This window comes from Monodon monoceros, unplaced genomic scaffold (genome assembly GCF_005190385.1).
Source record: "Monodon monoceros isolate NGI ecotype Baffin Bay Population unplaced genomic scaffold, NGI_Narwhal_1 Super_Scaffold_8, whole genome shotgun sequence".
In the NCBI taxonomy this organism is placed as follows: Eukaryota; Metazoa; Chordata; class Mammalia; order Artiodactyla; family Monodontidae; genus Monodon; species Monodon monoceros.
This window is the reverse complement of record NW_021703785.1, coordinates 11,548,925-11,568,249: the sequence shown is the minus strand read 5'-3', so window position 1 is coordinate 11,568,249 and position 19,325 is coordinate 11,548,925. Positions and strand designations below refer to the sequence as shown.

Here is a 19,325-nt window from a genome sequence, read left to right as displayed (position 1 = left end):
AAACAGAATAGGTCAGTCTGTCTGTCTGTCTACTATCTATCTCCATATATCTGTATCCATATAAAAGGAATAAAAGATGTTCTCCTTACCTTGCTGCCCAAGCAAATGGCATTCTGTACTGCCCTAGTCTTTGGCATGCCTGCTTGGCATTCTTCAGCACCTTCTGAGCGACCTTGAAGACATCAGAATAAAACCATGAGTTACTGTATCCCACAGACTAAACAACCTCTTACGGTAGTATCAGATGCATGGAGAAGCACACCTTACTGCAGTGAATGTGGCTGGATGTACACTCAGTGCAGAGTATTCTGCTTCTCACATTCCCTAGCAGTGATTTTCAAAGAATATCAAATGAAAATTGTTTCCAAAATGTATGTCTTTTCTTCGGTCTTCACAGGCAACAAGCATGCCATTTCATAGGCCTTTCTATTTCTTCATGACTAAGGGCTATATATTATGAGTCCACTGAGTTATTAATAATTACTAATACTTGGTATTCATGCCCAAATATATCACATTACTAGAGTTTAAATGAGAATACTAATGAAAATACTAAGCTTTCGTAACTCCTAATGTGTACTGACTTATGCAGACTCCCCAGATTTGGGGGATATATATTCATTATTAAGACATTACAGGTATTGACTTAAGTTAGGCCAGTGTTTTCAATCACTATGTTCTTGTTTTCTAGGTATAAGTTACCATTACTTTCACTTCTAATGACTAATTTTGGTTTGTTGCGGGTGGCTGGATTAACTCTATAGTGCACAGGGAAGCAGATTTGCTTTTGGCCTATGTATGCGTGGCAGGTCTACTCATCAACTATACCCCTATTGCTAAAGCAGATGACACCCAATTTCCCCAAATTTGCTTCTTCTGGAATACTGCATTGCTAGCACTACAAAGTGTGACTGATTCAGAGTCAGAGCGGGGGGCTGAAGGGTCTTTTACATTACTTAAGTACATCGGAGTCAAACCAATTTTGGGAAATGTGACCTAGTGCCTGTGAACTAAAGTGTGCTCTGCAGAGCTGCAGCAGCAGCCCCACTGGGAGCCTGTCAGGAATGCAGAGTCTTGGGCCCCACCCCAGACCTCCTGGGTCAGAACCTGCATTCTGACCAGACCGCCGGTGATCTGTGTGCGCCAGGTTTGAGAAGCGCTCATCTAGAAGACTCAGAAGGACAACAATAGAGCTCTCTGTCTCTGAGTAAAACTGAAACCAGCTGTGTGAGTCTAGAGCACTAAACCTCTCTGGGCTCTACTTTCCCACCCGAAAAATGAAGAGCTTGGGCTAGACTTGCTATTTTCCGTTCCAGTTACTATACATGATGATTCTACCGTAACCGTGGGGGGGAACTGCTGCCTTCATGAATGACTTGGAAAACACTTCTCGATTCAAACAGGTGTCGGAAGCTCATCCAGCCCCTCCCTTTCTTCTTCAAGTGGGGCATGTCCATGCGGGGACTCGGGGATCATAGAGTAAATGGTCTGCCTTCCTGGGGTGGCCATTTTTACTTACACATTTTCAGGTAGAAATGATTATTTTTAGGTTCTAACAGTAATGACTATGTTGTGGAGTAAAATGCAATATTTGTGTAAAATTTAAAGCCAAAACAGGCCTCAAATAAGTTTCACTCTCACCTGTAGTGAACGAGGACTGAACTCTCAGACTTACTGAGGGTATAAATGGAACACAATATATATAAAAGTCAGAGTGAAAAACTCAATTTTGCCCTTTGGGTTTCCCCCCGCTTTTCTTTCTTTTTTAGAAAATCTATTCGTGGTGGACACCTACAGAGACTACTCCTAAAAATTTCCTCCAAAACAGTAATTTCCTCCAAATGATGTTCTAGACCATCTTGGAAAACATGAAGAGACATTTTGATATACAGAAAAAATCATCCCTCAGCAAAATCTCTACCGAAGCTCCTATTTTTATATGAGATGGTTGAGTCTTAATCTCTGCTTTAATTTACTGCATTGGAGGTGTGAACACATGGCTGAGCCTTACGTTCCATAAGTAATGAAGCAGGAGCAAATTCAACAGATGCTCAATGGACACTGGGAAGTGTGGCATCTAGCCTGGGGGGATATGTGATTTTCACACCAGCGTGAGCTGCCAAATTTCAAACCATGCACGTGGCAGACAGAAGTAGCAAAGCTGGCGCATACCAAACCTGGAAAGGTGTTGCATACATGGCGGGGGAGTAGATCTTATCTTGGGCATTCATTGATTATTAATCAAACCATCAAAGAACTAAAAGAGCTTCTCGTCCAAGGTTTTACAGACTTGATTTTAAAAATAAAACTGTTTCTCTCCAGAGACCAAATTTTACTCTGCTTTTATCAGCCAGAAAGGCATATGTTTGAAGCCACGCGCCTGGGTAAATGGGCTTCTCCTTGACTGGAGCTGTAATAATTGATAATGACATCCTGCTGTATGCATCAGTGATTTAGTACCCATAGCACTGTCTCGTATGTAGGTGTGTGTGTGGGGGTAGCAATATCATCTTTCAACTACAGATGAAACACCTGGGGCCCAGAGAGGTGACATGATGTATCCAGGCTAGTTAGGAGCTCAGCACCCAGGTCTCTGACTCCTGGAACCTGTTCTTTAAAAACCGTCCTGCATCTTGGTGGACACACCTGTGATGTACAGTGGCCAAAGAGAGGAAGACAGGAAGCTCTGAATCACTCAGAAAACCCCAGTTAGAGCCTCTGGGGTGTCCCCTCCTACTGCTGACCAGTCCTTGTCAATGTATCAGGGTCTCAGATGACCACTAATACAAAATTCTTTTTAAATAACTAAAAGTACTGTGAAACTGGCACAGGACAGCACTCAACAGCTGACTGGAACCAGGTAGCTCAATGTGCTAGAAAGTGACAGTCAAGTGCCAGTTGGCAACTCTAGCTGTGGGACACTGAGCAGGTAACTAAACCTTCATAAACCTCAGCTTTGGGGAGTGTGAAAGGTATTCTTGGCCTAGATGACTTCTAATATTCAATAACTCTACTGTATGTCCACACCTAGGCACTCCCCAGGTAATGAACAAACACCAAAGTAATGAAAACACACCAAACATACATCTTGTACGTCTCCTTTCCCTCTTCCACCTAATGTCACAACACCTCTGCCACCGTAGCCCTGCCCCACCTGACAAAACACAAGTGCGCCTGATCTACTGATACTACCGGCCAGATCATCCGAGCCAGGTCACCTCCTAGTCTCCAGTCTCACATTTAAGTGTAAATGGACCCAAATTTATAATTCCAGGACCTTGGAGACATGCCAACAAGTGGAATAAACTCTATTTAAATACAATATACGTACTTTTTAATGATAGAAAGTTTACTACTAAGCTGGAAATTCCTTTGCCAATTATTTCAGGATGTCAGGATAGTCAAGCCGAATGAAGTATTTTATTTACACATGGAACTACTTTTCACTGAAAATTGGACACATAAGGTTAACTATAAGACAATCTATGAGACTAGTCTACATCTTTTAGAATATAAATATGGCTTAACTGTGATTTCTTTAAGCATTTCTCTATATTTTTTTTCTGATTGCTGTTAATCATCACAAAGCATGCAAGTCATCCATACCTTAGAAGAGTCTGAACTTTTCATGTATGGCTCAGCACCATGTGTGATGCTCCCCTGAAGCACTTTTTCAATTCTAGCCACAAGAAATATATCAGGATGAGGGCACGTGACTGAAAATATTCCCTAGGGAACAAAAGATTTTCTTCCATGAGTAGAATTTACAGCCACATTAAACAAATCCCATAAACATTAAAGATTCTCAAGCAGCCAAGAGCACTGATACAGTACAGCTATTCAGAAGCACCCAGGGCCAAACTGGTTAACTCATCAACAGTTCATCATCTGATCAAAAAGCCTATTTGGTGGAGGAGGCAACTAGCAGAAAGTTTAGAAAAAAGAAATCAAAAACTACTTCTTCTCTTTCAGCTTGCTTTTACTGTCTAATTATATATGCTGTCAATATAATTAACCGTCTCATTTACCCCAGTTGTGCATTACAAAGTTTCATTACGTATTTACATAGCACGTGCAAGAGAAGCCTTATTGGCATGACCGCTGGGCTCACGCTGCCCCCACCTGCTTCGGATACTGCATGGCGGCTTCGTGAAGGATGTCCTGCAGGGCAGGCGAGCTCTGCCTGCCGCCGTTCATCAGAGACGGGGATGTGGTGGCCAGCATCTGCCTCACTGAGAAATGGTTCAGGTCCACGTGGAAATCGGCAGAAATCTTTCGGTTGTATTTTATGTCAAACAGGGATAGAGTAACAAAGAAAGGCTCGACCTGAACAAAACAAAACAATCCAGACCATCACTATGGCTCAAACTGTCAGGAAAAAAGAACACTGCTATCAAAGAATAAATGACTAGACCTACGTACGATTGTTGCTATAAATTACTGCTAAAGAGCAACAGCCTCCATACCTGTCCTGTATCACAAACATCCTGTCCAGGCAGCCGAAACAACCCTCGGCACCCTGATCTAACACCACACCTCTCTGATACCAGGAACTAGGTCTGAATGTCCCAGCTGCATTGCAACAGGCACATCTGAAACCTCTGAATAGGCTTTTTAATCTTTATTTTTTAAAAGGAAAATTACATTTGTAGTGGGTCCTTCTTCATTTTCAGCAACACAGCATTGCAAATTGAAAGATAAATCATTGCACTTGACAAGAATTCTTTTTCCAAACTTTTCTTCAAATGGCTTCACTTCTGGCTCAGCTGATGAGAAGTCAAGCTTCTTTAAAAGAAAATGCAAATATATAAATGTATTATGCTCTCACTAAAAAAAAAAAAGAAAAATCCCATAATAAATGTATCCTAAGGAAATTGCTTAAAATATGGAAATGCTATATACCTTAATTTACTCACAACAGTGTTACTATTTTATACATTTATATAGTACATAATAATGGTCAAATAAATGATGCTGTGTCTACTCAATGGATCATTACGCAGAGCTTAAAAATTATTGTTATGAACAACTCAAGTGTCCATCAACAGAAAAATCTATAAGCAAAATGTGGTATATACATACAATGGAATATTACGCAGTCATAAAAAGTGGAGTTCTGACACAAGTTATAACAGGGACGGACCCTGAAAACATTATGCTAAGTGGAACAAGCCAGACACAGAAAGGCAAATATTGTATGCTTCCACATATATGAACTTCTTAAATAGGCAAATTCATAGAGACAGAAAGTAGAATAGAGGTTACTAGGGGTGAGGGGAAGGAGGCATGGTGGGCTGTTGTTTAATGGGTACAGAGTTTCTGTTTGAGAGGATGAAAAAGTTCTGGAAATGGATAGTGGTGATAGTTTTACAGTAATGTGAATCTACCTAATGCCAGTGAATAGTACACTTAAAAATGGTTAAAATGGTAAATTTTATATTATGCATATTTCACCACAATAAACAAAAAATCATCAAAAAGCAAATATATATATATGTGTGTGTATATATACGGTTATGAAGTCTGTGAAGAGATATAGAAAACTACTTATGTTTAAAGATAAATGGTTAAAAGAAGTTCTATAAAAAGAGCACAAATGAAGAAGAGGAAAATATGGGAGGACACACAGCAGAGCAGTTGGCCCCTCAAAGCAGCCCTATCTGTAGGCAACCCTGGAGGCCCTCCCAAGCCGTGTTTTGGATTTTTTGGGGATACAGATGTGGACCACATGTACTGCAAGGCTTGTATTTGGAACTGAGCCTGGGCTAGTCAGAAAATATCACAGTCTACTGGGCATCTGTAGCGATGCTTGTTATTTTCTGATGGTGATTTTGGGGCGTAAATTATATATGTTCTTCGTGGACTTGAGAGTGTCTTTGGATAAATCAATTTTCAACAATCTATTAAATATCAAATATTCACAATGGTTGTGCTATGGTAATGAGATTACAGGTTGTTTTTATTTTTTCCTCTTTCTCCTGAATTTTCTATATTGTTATACTGCTTGTTATCCAAAGTATATAAATAAGCAAACAAACAAACAAATAATCTAACAAAGGTTTTCTTTCCTTAACTATTTTAAATATTAAAATCGTTCTTACCTGAGCATCTGGGTCCAAGTAAAAAAGTTTAACTCTGCTTTCACTTTTCAGTTTGATTTCTGCTTCTCTGGTACTCTGATAACAAGATAAACAGAAAACAAAAATTACATTGAAAAAACCCTTTTCTTACAGAGATGTCTAAATATGTTTGAAAGCTACCCCATCCTGAAGAGCCAGACTGCCAGACAGCTCTGCCCTCATCTTGGAGGGTCACCTGCATGTCAATGAACAAGGATAGGCTATCCAGTATGTAGCATACAATGTAAGTGCTATGGGGTAAAAAGAGAAGACTTGATCCCTGCCCGTATGAAGCTGATAATCAACTGCAGCCAAAACCAATGCAAAGAAAGCAAAAGAGAATAATTAAGCATTAATATCAAGAAAAGCTTCATAAAGTCATGGAATAGGGGACAAGCCTTGAATGAAGGGGTAGAATTTAGATAGCAAAAAGGAGGAAAGCATGAGCATTTCAGACCAAATGAAAAGGATGCACAGAAAGGATAGATACTGAGAGAGGAAATGAGCCCAAAGGGTAGAAAGGACTTAGGGTCCAGCCTGAGACTGAGGGTACAAGTAAAGGAAGAGGAAGGCATATGTTTTGGATGGTGGAATAAAGAAAACTGTGGCGTATCTTGAAGGACAGCCATAGGTGTCGGGAGCAAGCAAGGGGAGAATTGCTGATTCACTGAATAAATATTTATGAGCACATATTTTATGTCAAGCTAGGGACACAAACATGAATGAAATGCAGTTCCTATCCCCAAGGAACACCATCTGGGAAGACAGAAAATAAACAGCAATATGAATGGCAAAAGAAATCGTACGTACAGTGAGCTAACCTGCACTAGGGGTGGCCGCCAGGAAAGAGCTCCCAGAGGAAGGCCCATCTTGAAGGACAAGGACATTTGGCCAGAAAAGGAGAGAAGGGCATTCTAAGAGGAGGTACTACAGGTATAAAGGTACGAGTCACACCTGAGCAATCATCAAGTCATTCATTACAACTGAATGGTAGTACATGATGAAAAAAGTAGAGAAATGAGTCAGATTTGTATGGTAAGGTCTGGGGATTTCACTCAGAATCCAAAAAATCCTGCAATATTTTAATCAAGGGAATAAAATTACCAGTTCTGCATTTTAGATCCACCCCTCGGGTAGGGCTGAAGGTCCCTAGGAGGTCCACATGGTCTCTCCTGAGTTATCACAACAGGATCCCAGTCTCACAGCAAGGCCCATAACAAATCCCACCTTCCTAGCTTGGCTGGCCTGCTGACTGGACAATCCACTAATTTGGGAGGAAGAGCAGGTTTGTGGAGAAGATGGTAGAGTCTGGAGATGCCTGCAGGATTTCTAACCGGAAACATCCAGTAGACAACCAGAGAGATGGGACGTGAGCACAGGGTGGGGAGGAAGGCTGGAGTTACAGACCAGGAGAACATCAGCATAGAGGTGAGGATGCAAGTCTTGGGAGTGGGTGAGAGTCCCTGGGGGAAAGTGTGAAAGCGAGTCTGTGGACAGAAATCCAGGGGCCCCAACACTGAAGGGATGGACAGAAGAAGAGAAGTCATTCAGGGAGAGAGACATGGTGGCAGAGATGGGGGCTGGAGAAGTGGGACATGGGAACAGGGAGAAGAGGGAGCTTCTTAGACATTCACAAGATAGGAGTCATCTCCAGCCACGTTATGCCACACCTGATGCCTCTAAATCTATATCCTGTTCTTCCTGGCAGTCACAGTTCTTAATAGAATGTCCTCTCTCATCTGCTCCTTTGCCCAAAGACCATGAGTCACACCTCAGCACATAATGGGTGGTGACAGCCACAGGGGAGAGGGCGTCTTGTCCTCTCTGCTGGTGGCTTAAAGAGGTCTACTATTACATTTCTAATCACGGCCAATGAGAAATTAAGCATCTTAATTTTCTCAGCCATGTAGTTGTTGTAACAGGTTCTTAGCAATGACCCAAACTCTACCCTGACCATATCTGACAAACTATCTACATCTAGCAGAATGAAATGACCACCAGAATGCTGGGTCACGAGACCACTGGGTTCTAGTTCTAGTTCAGTTGTTAACTGGCTGCATGAACTTGAGCAAGCCACTTAGCCTCCTTGGACTCTATTTTCATTTCTGAGTAAAAGTGTTCAACAAGATGATGGCTCGAGTCTTCTTCCACAACAAAGTTTATCTTGATGCTCTCCCTGCAGCTTTAAGGCTTCTGGAGGCTCGGGGCATTCCTACAGATCATCTGCTCATGCTTACAGAGGAAGGGTGTGCCTGTGGCTGGGGACGGGGCTGTGTAGGACAATGTTTTAAATCCATCTTGCCCATCCCCTTATCCTAAAAGGGCCAGAACACGTGCACGTAGAATACACTTAACTGAACCCAAAGAATTTGCTTTACTTTGTATACAACCCATGGCGTTTCCCAACAAAAACATCGGTACTAGGTGCTGCGAGCCACCACCAACAGTAATACATTCTCCTGAATTTTTGCTTGAGTCCTTCAACAAGAGCAAACGCTATGATCTCAGACACTGGAGCACAGCAATGGGTTCTTAATGTAGATGGCATTTTCTCATGTCTTTCTGAAAGATTCTTGTTGACTCAAGTGGAGTAGGAGATGAGAAATGAATAAAGCAAGAAAGACTGCTAAGAGCTCTATATAATTAGAAGACAAACAGAGATGCAGACACATTAACAGAAAAAAAAAAAATCAACAACTAGCCAAAACAGACTCAAAGTATCCTGATGTTGCCATTAATATCCAAGGGATATATTCTTCACTAGAAAAACCACTTAATGGGGAAGAAGGGACAACGTTAGATGTAAAAATAACGTGAAAGCTTATAATCCACCTTGCACACACTGACAGCTCTTCTATGAGATAGATGAAAAGCAGGCTCAGCTTCTTAAAGCTCCTCCCTTCCTTCCCAAGGCCCAGAGTGCTTTAAACAGATGGGACGCCTGATAAACAGTGTTTAAAAGAATTACCAAGTAAAACCTAGGCAGTAAGAAAATGTGGCTCGGGAAGGGCAGGGCTTTCCCCCAGAGCCAGGGAATAATAAATACTTAAAAGCATCATAATGATAAAAGCAAATATTTGTTGATAATAGCCAACATCTCTATGCTAGATGTTATCCTAAGTGCACATTTAAATTTGGTACAAACTTAGGAGGCAAGTCTTATTATTATCCTTGTTTAAGAGAAAAACACTGGGGCTCGAGGGGTAAATACTTTGCCCCAAATTCACAACCCTAAGCAGAAACCTGGCTTCTAACTGAGGCTGTCTGGCTTCAGAGCCCAGATTCTTTAACTATTAGACCAGAAAAAAATAGGTAAAGAATACGAACAGGCAAGTCAGAGAGCAGGAAAACCAAATGGCAAATAAATATACAAAAATATGAAAAATACCACTACTAAAACAGTGGGATACAAATTAAAGCAGTGAAACATCATTTTTCACTCCTCTGGTGAGTATGCAGAGAAATGGGAATATGAATTGTTACAACCTTTTGGGAAAGTAACCTGGCAATATTTAAAGCACTAAAAGCACAATAAACTGTGACCCAAAAATCCCACCTTGGGGAATTCCTCATACAGAAATAAGAGCATGAGTATTTCAGCTTATAAATACGTCATGATGTTTACTGTGCACTGTTTGTATAGGCTAAAGACTGAAAATTATCTAGATGCTCATGAATAGGGAGATGGCTGAATAAAGTGTTCAGTATCCATATTTGGAATATTATGCAGCTATGAAAATGAGTGAACTAGATCCTCTATGGCCCCAGGGGAACATCTATGAAAAATTTTTAAGTAATAGAACAAGTTTCAGAGCAATATATATATCATGAGCATATTTTTAAAAATAACTAAAAACACTGCATATGTGTAAATGTTTCCATGAGCAATTGGTTCGGTAAAGAAACAATTATAACAGGTTAATAACATCAGTGCTCTCAGGAATCTGGGGATGGAGGTTGAAGGGAAAAGATGAACTTTTCTTTATACAACTTTGAATACTTTTACTTATTATAGCAAGTACATTTATTTTCACTTAAATTTTAGTAGACAATAAAATAAATTCCTGTAATAAGTACTTTCACAGTCTAAGAGCCCACAAAACATAGCTGTAAAAAAATATCCCACAGGGCTTCCCTGGTGGCACAGTGGTTGAGAGTTCACCTGCCGACGCAGGGGACGCGGGTTCGTGCCCCGGTCCGGGAAGATCCCACATGTCGTGGAGCGGCTGGGCCCACGAGCCATGGCTGCTGAGCCTGCGCGTCCAGAGCTTGTGCTCCGCGACGGGAGAGGCCACAACAGTGAGAGGCCCACGTACCGCAAAAAAAAAAAAAAAAAAAAAATCCCACAGACTATGCCATCCAGCACTTCTCAAAGTGACAGAGACCAGCTCTGCTCTTAAAATAACCTGTGGTCAGTCCATACCGTAGATGCAGGAAGAACCCAACTGGTTCTTCCCCAAACCCTGTTGCTGGTCCTACCCACTGCCCGTCTAATAATTCAGTATAGAGGAAAATGGAGAGAGAAAAGTGACAATGACAGAGCCATTCTCTATAAAAACGGACACTTCTCAGACACTACAGAAGAGAATGATTTGTCTAAAACAAAGGCTATTCCCCCCACTCCTGTATTCTCTAAGTTTAATCACTAATGATACACCCTGACAATGTTTTCTTCCTTGTCTTAAGAGGCAGTTATGAACCAAACATTCAAGAGTTTCCAGAAGAACTACCATAAAGTTTAGGCATACCCTGTGTCTTAAGTTTATCTCTGAGCAGGGAAAACAATCGAAGGCCAGAGCATCATATTTTGAGGACGGCTCATCAGGAAAATACTGTGTTGACTGTTGGCTCATTTAAACAGAATGGGTTGCAAACAGGAAGACTTGGCAAAATCCTTTGAAGCCAGAATACATACTTTTAACTTAAAGAGCTGTCATGATTTGTTTCCACTACTTCCATGATATCTAACTCCCAGGGACCATCATCTCATCCTCTGTGTCACAAAGCTATAATAAAGCATTCTAGATAAGGAAGCCCAAGAAATGGAGCGCCAGCTGACCTCACAAACACAACCCTAGCCGGTTCCTTTGTATCATAACACAATGACATAATTTTCTGGATTAGGATACAGAGAAGGAAGCATTTATTACAGATGTGGTTTAAAATCTCAGAGAAGGTGTCTGTGAAACTGTTTGGGTTCTGACAAGTACTGCTGAACTTGGCCTCCTGATGCTCACTCAACTTCAATGAGACCATAAAGTCTGAGACACCAGACTCTAGCCTGTGTTCAACTGTGGAAGATTTACCAAGAAAGGTAAATTCATTCACTATAAAGAAGTTACAAGGTAACAGAATGGGAGCAATTTTGGTTCAACAGGAACCACATGGGGAGGCCAAATTAAGAGTGAGCAGCTGTTTTTTGAGTACACAAAGAGCTCAAAAATAGAAAAGCTATGGAGGAAAATATAAGGTGGGAGCATGAGGGTTTTCTTCATACTACCTTTACACAGGAGGTGATATATATACATACATACATATATATATATTCATTTCAATGTCACCTAAGGTAAATGTAACCAGAAAAAAATATTTATCAAATAAATAGTAATCGGGTTTACCACATGATCATATTACCCCTTGACACTGTAGGGAAGAAATCAATTAACTAACTTTAACTACAGTTTGTGTTTATTTCATAAAAATGTTTATAAGACTGTGTACTCTGATACTATAAATGCTGTTACGTTTAGAACAAACATATGTTTGGCTCCATTTTAGACAATAGGAGGAAAAGAACAGGTTTTAGGGTATACACAGTGTGTCCCCGTAAGAAAACAATAGAGATGTTCAGTACTAAATGTACAAGCAACAAAAGGGCCAAGAACATACAAAATATTCTGAAAACCTAATTCCATATCACTCCTACTGTATGTCAAGGGCCCCTCCATCACATTCCACAATGAGACACCAGCTATTTTTGTACTAAAACAACTTCCTGTCGTTCATATCCTGTTTGGTTATGTTTCCGTCACAGTGGAAAACAAAAGCCGGGGCAACAGGATGAATGAAGCAGAAAGAGGAATTGACCTGAGTGGAGCCTGCCATTAAATTACACCTTTGCCTGCCCCCACTGTTCTAGTCCTTTCTCTGCAATCTGATGTAACTGTGGCCTGATCTCCCCATGGACCTTTCCCTGGTACTGCCCTCTTAACCTCCTCACCCCGACTAAACTCTCCCTCCTTGCCTAGCTGTGCAACTCGAGCCTCCCTCCCCCTCCCACACGCCCTCCCACCCCTATTCAATCTCACACTCTGGAATCCATTCCTTCTAAAATCAGGATGACCAGGTATCAATCAACCTCCTTCCTTTCTTAACAGGTACAAATGATCCCACCCCAGATACACTGGAGGGGGTTATAAATAGTCAAAACCACTCACACTCGGGGCCCTGGATGATGAAGGGGCTAAGAGCCAGGCACACTGGTGCCTGAGCCCCTCACACTGCACTTCTGCCACCAAGCAGGCGGACAAGAGGCATCACCAACAGACACCTGCCCCACAAGTGGGATGGCAGCATGCTGGTGAATAACAGCACACCTTAATTTTCTTTTTTTTTCTCTTCGAAAAATTACCTTCTGCACTTTTTCTACCTTCTTAAATTAAAATGGTTTAAAAACACTTGAGAGCTGGGGTGGGGGGGGGGGAAACAACAGTTAAGTCCCTTATAATGCTGCACTTTTTAGGTTCTGACCATGATCCACAGTTAAGAAATACATTTACATCACAACCCAACACACACATACACAAACACACTCACTCTCTTTCTACATATATATATCAACATATGATATATGCATGATATACACATATATCTTAAATAATATCTATCATTATTAAAGGCAGTGCACTTTACTATCCTCTATTCAATTCTATCCATTTTTTTATTCTGGGTCACATAATGTTGAGCTAAAGAAGCCTGACACAAAGAGTCATATGTATGATTCCACTTTTCGGAAGGTCTAGAATAGTCAAAACTAATCTACAGTCATAGAGGTCAAAACAACGAGAATGTCAGCTGGGACGGAGGATACAAGACAGTCTGCTGAGGTGCTGGAAATGTTCTATATGTTGGGGGTTATGTGGGTGCACAAACGTGAAATCCATCAAGCTATACAATTAGGGCCTGAGCATTTTACTCTATGTAAGTTCTACTTCAATAAAAAAAGAAGACAAAATTTAAAAGTAAATGAGAAATGGAGATTGAAACCAATTAATTTAATTTAATTAGACCAATTTAATTACTTTTTACCAACTAAAACAGCTTCAGCTAACTTGGTCATTACCCACCAGTTTGAAAAACATCTTCAAATATGTTTTATAAATATGTATATATATATTTTTTTTTAAAGAATAAATATATGTGATATATATCTCCTTAGGTCTTAGGATCAAGGAATTCTGAAGGCCAGGTAGTAGTAGGCAGTGAGAGAAGAAAGGAAGGCACAACTCCTGTTTGTCTTCACAAGAAAAAAAACATTTCTAATTAATCAACATTAAGCTCAAATAATATGAGTCTTCCCCTAGGTATCCACTGTGTTCACCCAGTAAGTGTAGAAAGTTAACTTTTAAGATTCTAGATTGCACTACATATATTATCTGTTTCAACAGAGATTTTGCTTTGAGAAATCATGAACCCCAAAACATAACAAAAAAGCGAATCTCAATGCAAAATATGACACATAGAAGTTCATTACATGAAAGCACAAACACACAAGCTAAACTCTTCCCAGCCTAGAAGGAGGTTACAATGGTAGCACTAAAATTAGCTTTAATAGGCAGGTGCTAAAAAGATACTGTGGTAACAGTCAAGTGCTAAAGAAAAACAATGCTCTAAAGTCCTAGCCAGGGAGGGAGATTTTATATTTTAGAACAGCTATGTTGTCGTAAAGTAAAGGTCAATGTTGAATGCTAGTCTATTTATAATGGTATATAGATAAACCATGTTTTCTATTACAGTGTTTAAGACACGGGTGTGTAGCGTCTCTATTTCACTGTATTCACACACACACACACACACACACACACACAAGAATAGAAAGGCAATAACAGAGTAAGAATATAGAGGGCCAAAGAAGACAAGGATATTTCTCTCATTTAAAAAGAATTATTCAGAGATGCACACAAGGAGGCAAGTACAAGGATATTCATTGTAGCACTGTTTGTAATAGAAAAAATTGGAAATAATAGAACTGCTAAAATAAAATGCTTACACAATGCAGTAAAGGGTATGAATTAGATCTATATACCAACTTGGATGGATCTCAAAAACAAGGCTAATTTAAAAATAAAAACAAGTACAGAATAATATGTTAGCATTTACATAATATGTTAAACGTACAAAACATAGCCACATATTATTATGATAGATATATTGGTAAAGATATGAAAATCAAATGGAAGTATTTCCAGAAAACTCATAATAGTGGTTGTCTCTAGTTGAGGTTGTGGGGGAAGAAGGGAATGGAATACAGATGATGTTTAAAAAAGAATTTCAAGTATAACTGATATTTTTATTTCTTTAAAAAATGTTGAAGCTGAAAAGACAACACAGTAACAGGTGTTGAATCTGGGTGGTGGGAATATGGTTGTTTTGATCTTCGTGCTTTTCAGTAACTTTTTGAGTTTCTCAAGATTATAAAAAACAGGTATAACTTTTTTTTTTTTTTCATTCAGACTGACCCGGGAAAAATTCATATAACTCAGGCAACCCTCTTTGGTTCAGTAACAAGATTATTACTTATCCATCCTTTTTGGAATTGTCTCTATTAACTTGAATAGGGGAAGCATATGTGTGAACATACTAAGTAACATGTTACTATGGAAACATTTACCTGTGCACCTTGGTTATTTCTTCAATACTTCTAATGTGGCATTAAATATTATGTGGGGAAAACAAAGAATAACAAAAACAGAATACTTTGTAAGGCACTTTCTGGAAAACAAACTCAAATCCGACTTAAGAAGTCAGCCATGTGTTTCACCTCACCAAACGCTGAAGTCAAAAAATAGCAGTAACTACACCATGATTTTAATAATTTACTATAATGTATTTGTTAATCATTTCAATATCATTCTATGAAGAGCAGAAGATTTAAGATGATGTTACCTTGGCAAGTTCAGGCAGGTAGCTATCTAAACCGGAAACGGAACCTTCTATTTTGCTTTGCTCATCATCTAAAACAGCAAAACAGATTACCTAAGTCACTCACAGTTGAAAGCATTTTATTTAAAACAGGAGGAGGAAGGCCGTTTCTCTTATGTGCCCTTTCACACAGTGGTTTGCAACTCTGGATACCCAACAGAAACACCTCAGAGCTTTTAAAAAATGCTGATGCCAGGCCCAGTGGTGATGGCTGGAGCAGCACGGACAGTGTCTAACCAGAACTGTCAAGAGCTATGGACAGCAGCACACATGGCCACACCCACCAGGCACCAGCCCAGGCCAACTAAACCAGAATCTCTGGTGGGACAAAGGAAAGAGTACTTGTTAAAAGTCTCCAGGGACTTCTAAGGCACAGCCAGAGTTGGGAATCACCTGTCCAAGGACCTGAAATAAAACATGAATTGTCAAGAACATAGCCAGATTTTCCCAACCAATTCAATCTGTGGCTTCTGCCCATCCTAACTTTGACTTGAAAATTCCAAAGGATATGATTAATGATAACAATAAAAACTATAATTAGTATTTGAAGTGCCGACTCTATGCCAGGTACTTGAGATACATTATCTTGTTTAATCTTCCCATCGACCAGCAAGTTCTGTTTTGATTCCCATTTTACAAGAGAGGAATCCAAGGCTCTGAAAACATAAGTGGCTCGCCCAAGGTCTCACGGCTGAAAAATGGTATTGCTGGGACTTGAACTCAGGTGTTCCTTTCTGCCTCCAAAGCTGTGATTCTTCTCATTATACAAATGATGTCAGGGTAGGACATTCTACTGGGACAAAATCTTTGCTGACAGGTTATCTCTAAGGAGCTCACGTCTGTCCCACCTCCATGTACCTCTGCAGTAATCTGGCTACTTCCTGTGCCCTCTGCCAAAATAGAAGACACCCGCAGAGTGTGCATGCACCTGGGGAAAGCTATACCTGCCTACCTTCATGAGAGTCTCCGTTTCGCTTTTCTTGCATTGCAGCTTCAAAGTTGAGCTGGAGAATCTTGTTCAGAGTTGTGATCCACTCTTCCATTTCCGCTTCAGTGTCTGCTGCCAAAAGGTAACTACTTTTGTCCTGCATCTTGAGCTCAAAAGCAAAACGCCTGACTTTGTTGTTCTGAAACAGAAAAAGGGTAAAGAGACACATTTCAGAAGAACTGGAACAGCCTTAAAAATTATTCTCTTTATTATCTGCTGATGGGTACTATCTCATCAGCATTTCGGACCAAGTTATTTAAAAAGGCAAGCCCCTTCCCAATAAACCCCCATCTGTATCCACCTTCCCTGAATTATTTTCTTCATGGCTTTATTTTCCCATCTGACACATTACACATTTTACATATTTATTTGTTGTCTGTCCCATCCAATGAAATGGGAGCTCTTCAGAGCAGAGATTTCTTTTGTTCAGTGCTACATCCCTATTTCTAGAACACCGCTTGGCAAATAATAGGCTCTTGAAAAATATCTGAATGAATGAAATTTCATTGAAAATTTTCAGTTCCTCTAGCTCCTATCTTTTTTAATGAAGTAGTATGTGGTATCATATTTTAAAAGCAAACCATTATCTATCAATATGTCTGATTTCCTTACCTGGAACTTTCTCATCATTTATGAGGCCCAAAAGGTATTTAGACACCATGTCTACCTTCCTCCAGCTTCCCTCATGCCTCCAGCTTTTATGCCTGTGAAAGGGTATCTTACTTAAAGTATAAAAACCGCAGTCCATGTGCATTAAATGACGAAGGATGAATGTGCACGAGGCCAGGGTTTCTCCACTTTGGCACTACTGACGCTTGGGGCCAATAAATGTTATGGGGACCGTCCTGTGCACTGTAGCCTGTTTAGAAGCAGTCTGGCCTTACTCCTTAGATGCCAGTAGCATAGCCCCCCAGTTGTGAAGATCAAAACATGTCTTCAGATATTATCAAACATCCCCTGGTGGGTAAAATCGCCCTGGTGACTGCACTAGATAGAGGTTCAGCTCTGAGGAACATGATGACACAAGACTCCTGGTACTTACAGGCTGAGGGACGTGACATCACAAACTCCCACCAATGTGCGGCGTCCGAGCAGAGCCTTCGCCCACTAAAATTCTAGCTGGTTAGCCGCAGTCCCTGAGGGGGCCCTCAGCGAATGTCTCGGGGACAGGGTGGCCCTCCCAAAGTCGCCTCTGTGACCTCTGCAGCATGGTTCTCAGGAGAGAACTGCTCCCAGCAGAGCATGCAGACCACTGTGCACAACGCCTCACACCTCACTTCACAGAAGGAGTCAGAGAAGGGGTCAAAGGCCAGATATGAAAGGAGTTCTCTCCCCTGCACTCCTCACCTACTCATTACTATGAAAATAAGTTAAAAGTAGGGTGAGCATTAGGCCTTGATTCTGAATTACTCCTCTTTCTGAGCCTCAGTTTCCTTATCTGCAAAATAAGTGTAATCAACTTCAAGGTTCTAAAATACTTTTAGGGCTCAAGATTCGTAACTGGATTCTTTTCAGGTCTAGTTTTAAATTTTAGTATAGGCATTTCTTTGAACTCATAGCATTAATCAGCGCATATTTTTACAATGTCCAAAGGCAATATTAAAAAAAAAACCTGCAGTACTTAAGCTACAACTTTTGGAGGTGAGCTTACAAACAGATGTGGAGATAAAAACAAATTATTTAAACATATTGAAGCCTTAGACACAATTCGTTAAACGTAAAACACCATCAGCCACACCTGCAAAAAGAATATGAAGGAAGGGATGGCCACTGAAGTCAGAACTTTAGATTCCGAAATGTATTCCAGAGACTGAGTGACTGGGGACTCCGTACTGTAAATCATCTATACTCTGCTGAAGATAGGCAACAAAACTCTTATAAAACAAAAGTAATTACTGCTACTTTCCAAATGAGTTGCCAAATATATTTAGTTTTGCTTTAAACATTTTTTTAAAGTCAATGCCAGAAAACTCAACTAAAATGTAACTGAAAAGGTCTCTCAGCTTAAGAATACAAATGAAACTCCCACTTGGGAATCCCACACAAGAAGTTACTTCACTGTCATTGACAATTTGCTCTGGTACTCCCTCCTTTATGCGGTGAATAAACATACTTTGATATAATTTGGTTTCTACAGTGGCAGCTTTCAGCTGAGTTTGGGTTACAAGCTGAGAGTGCCATGTGCCAATTAGCTGTTGATGCAAAAATAATTCTCAATGAATATTAAGTGGTGCTATCACCTTGACCTAGGGTTTGGTCCTGCACTAGAGGACCAAAAACAGTGTTTGGGGGGTGGGGTTGTTTGTTTTTAAATTAGTCACCAGTAACTAAAAATACCAAGATTTAACTAAAATTTTGTATTTCTGGTTTTCTTGAACCAGATGAGCTGGCAACGTTGAGCTGGCAGTGCCACCCAGCACATCAGCTGCCCCTTTAAACGGGACCACTTGTGCTCCAGTTTGTCACAGTCCCCAGCATTTCCTATCACTTTACACCCAGGCCTCTTCTTTCACTTAATTTATCTGCTTGGCCCCTGTAGCCAGCTGAGTTTGGACCCCCAACTTCCATGCTGACCACGATGAAGCACCAAGGTCTGGGCTTATTCTCCCAACATAACTACTAGAAATAACTGGGCAAAATAGATGAAACAACTGTTTTTAGGTATTTTGCAACCATCAGGGCAGCCCTGTGATCCCTGATAGAAAGGAAATAGATGAGGTGAGCCCTACCATCACCTCATCACTTTCTGCCTGGAGGCCATATCTGGACCCAGGAAGGTGAGCCTGAACAGAGTCCAACAGTCTTGCTAACTGAGGAGGCTGCCCAGAGTTCAGAAGACCCAGGTGGCTAGAACATGCAGGACAGAGTCTCCAGAACAAGAACAGACTTCTCAGCACAAATGGATAATAGAGATCTAAACTCAGTAAAAATTCATTACATGTTTATTTTCTCCTTATGTCATGCCTTAACAAAAAAGCTTACCAAAAAAATCAAAATCAAGACACAATAACCTAAAT

At 40.4% G+C, this 19,325-nt stretch overlaps 1 protein-coding gene across 20 annotated transcripts in view; it reads right to left on the bottom strand.

Moving 5' to 3' along the window:
• DOCK9 (dedicator of cytokinesis 9) overlaps window positions 1-19,325 on the bottom strand; it is a 351,807-nt gene that overhangs the window by 103,690 nt on the left and 228,792 nt on the right. For all 20 annotated transcript variants that reach the window (XR_003791732.1, XR_003791733.1, XR_003791734.1 and 17 more), the window contains 7 exons: window positions 16,273-16,447; window positions 15,285-15,352; window positions 6,102-6,176; window positions 4,645-4,785; window positions 4,123-4,326; window positions 3,607-3,729; window positions 90-172 (listed from right to left, as the gene is read on the bottom strand). Coding sequence is in view for 16 of the 20 variants with exons in the window: in XM_029210207.1 (XP_029066040.1) it covers window positions 90-172; window positions 3,607-3,729; window positions 4,123-4,326; window positions 4,645-4,785; window positions 6,102-6,176; window positions 15,285-15,352; window positions 16,273-16,447 (869 nt within the window). In the remaining 4 variants the exon portion in view is untranslated. The remainder of the gene's footprint in view (window positions 1-89; window positions 173-3,606; window positions 3,730-4,122; window positions 4,327-4,644; window positions 4,786-6,101; window positions 6,177-15,284; window positions 15,353-16,272; window positions 16,448-19,325) is intronic.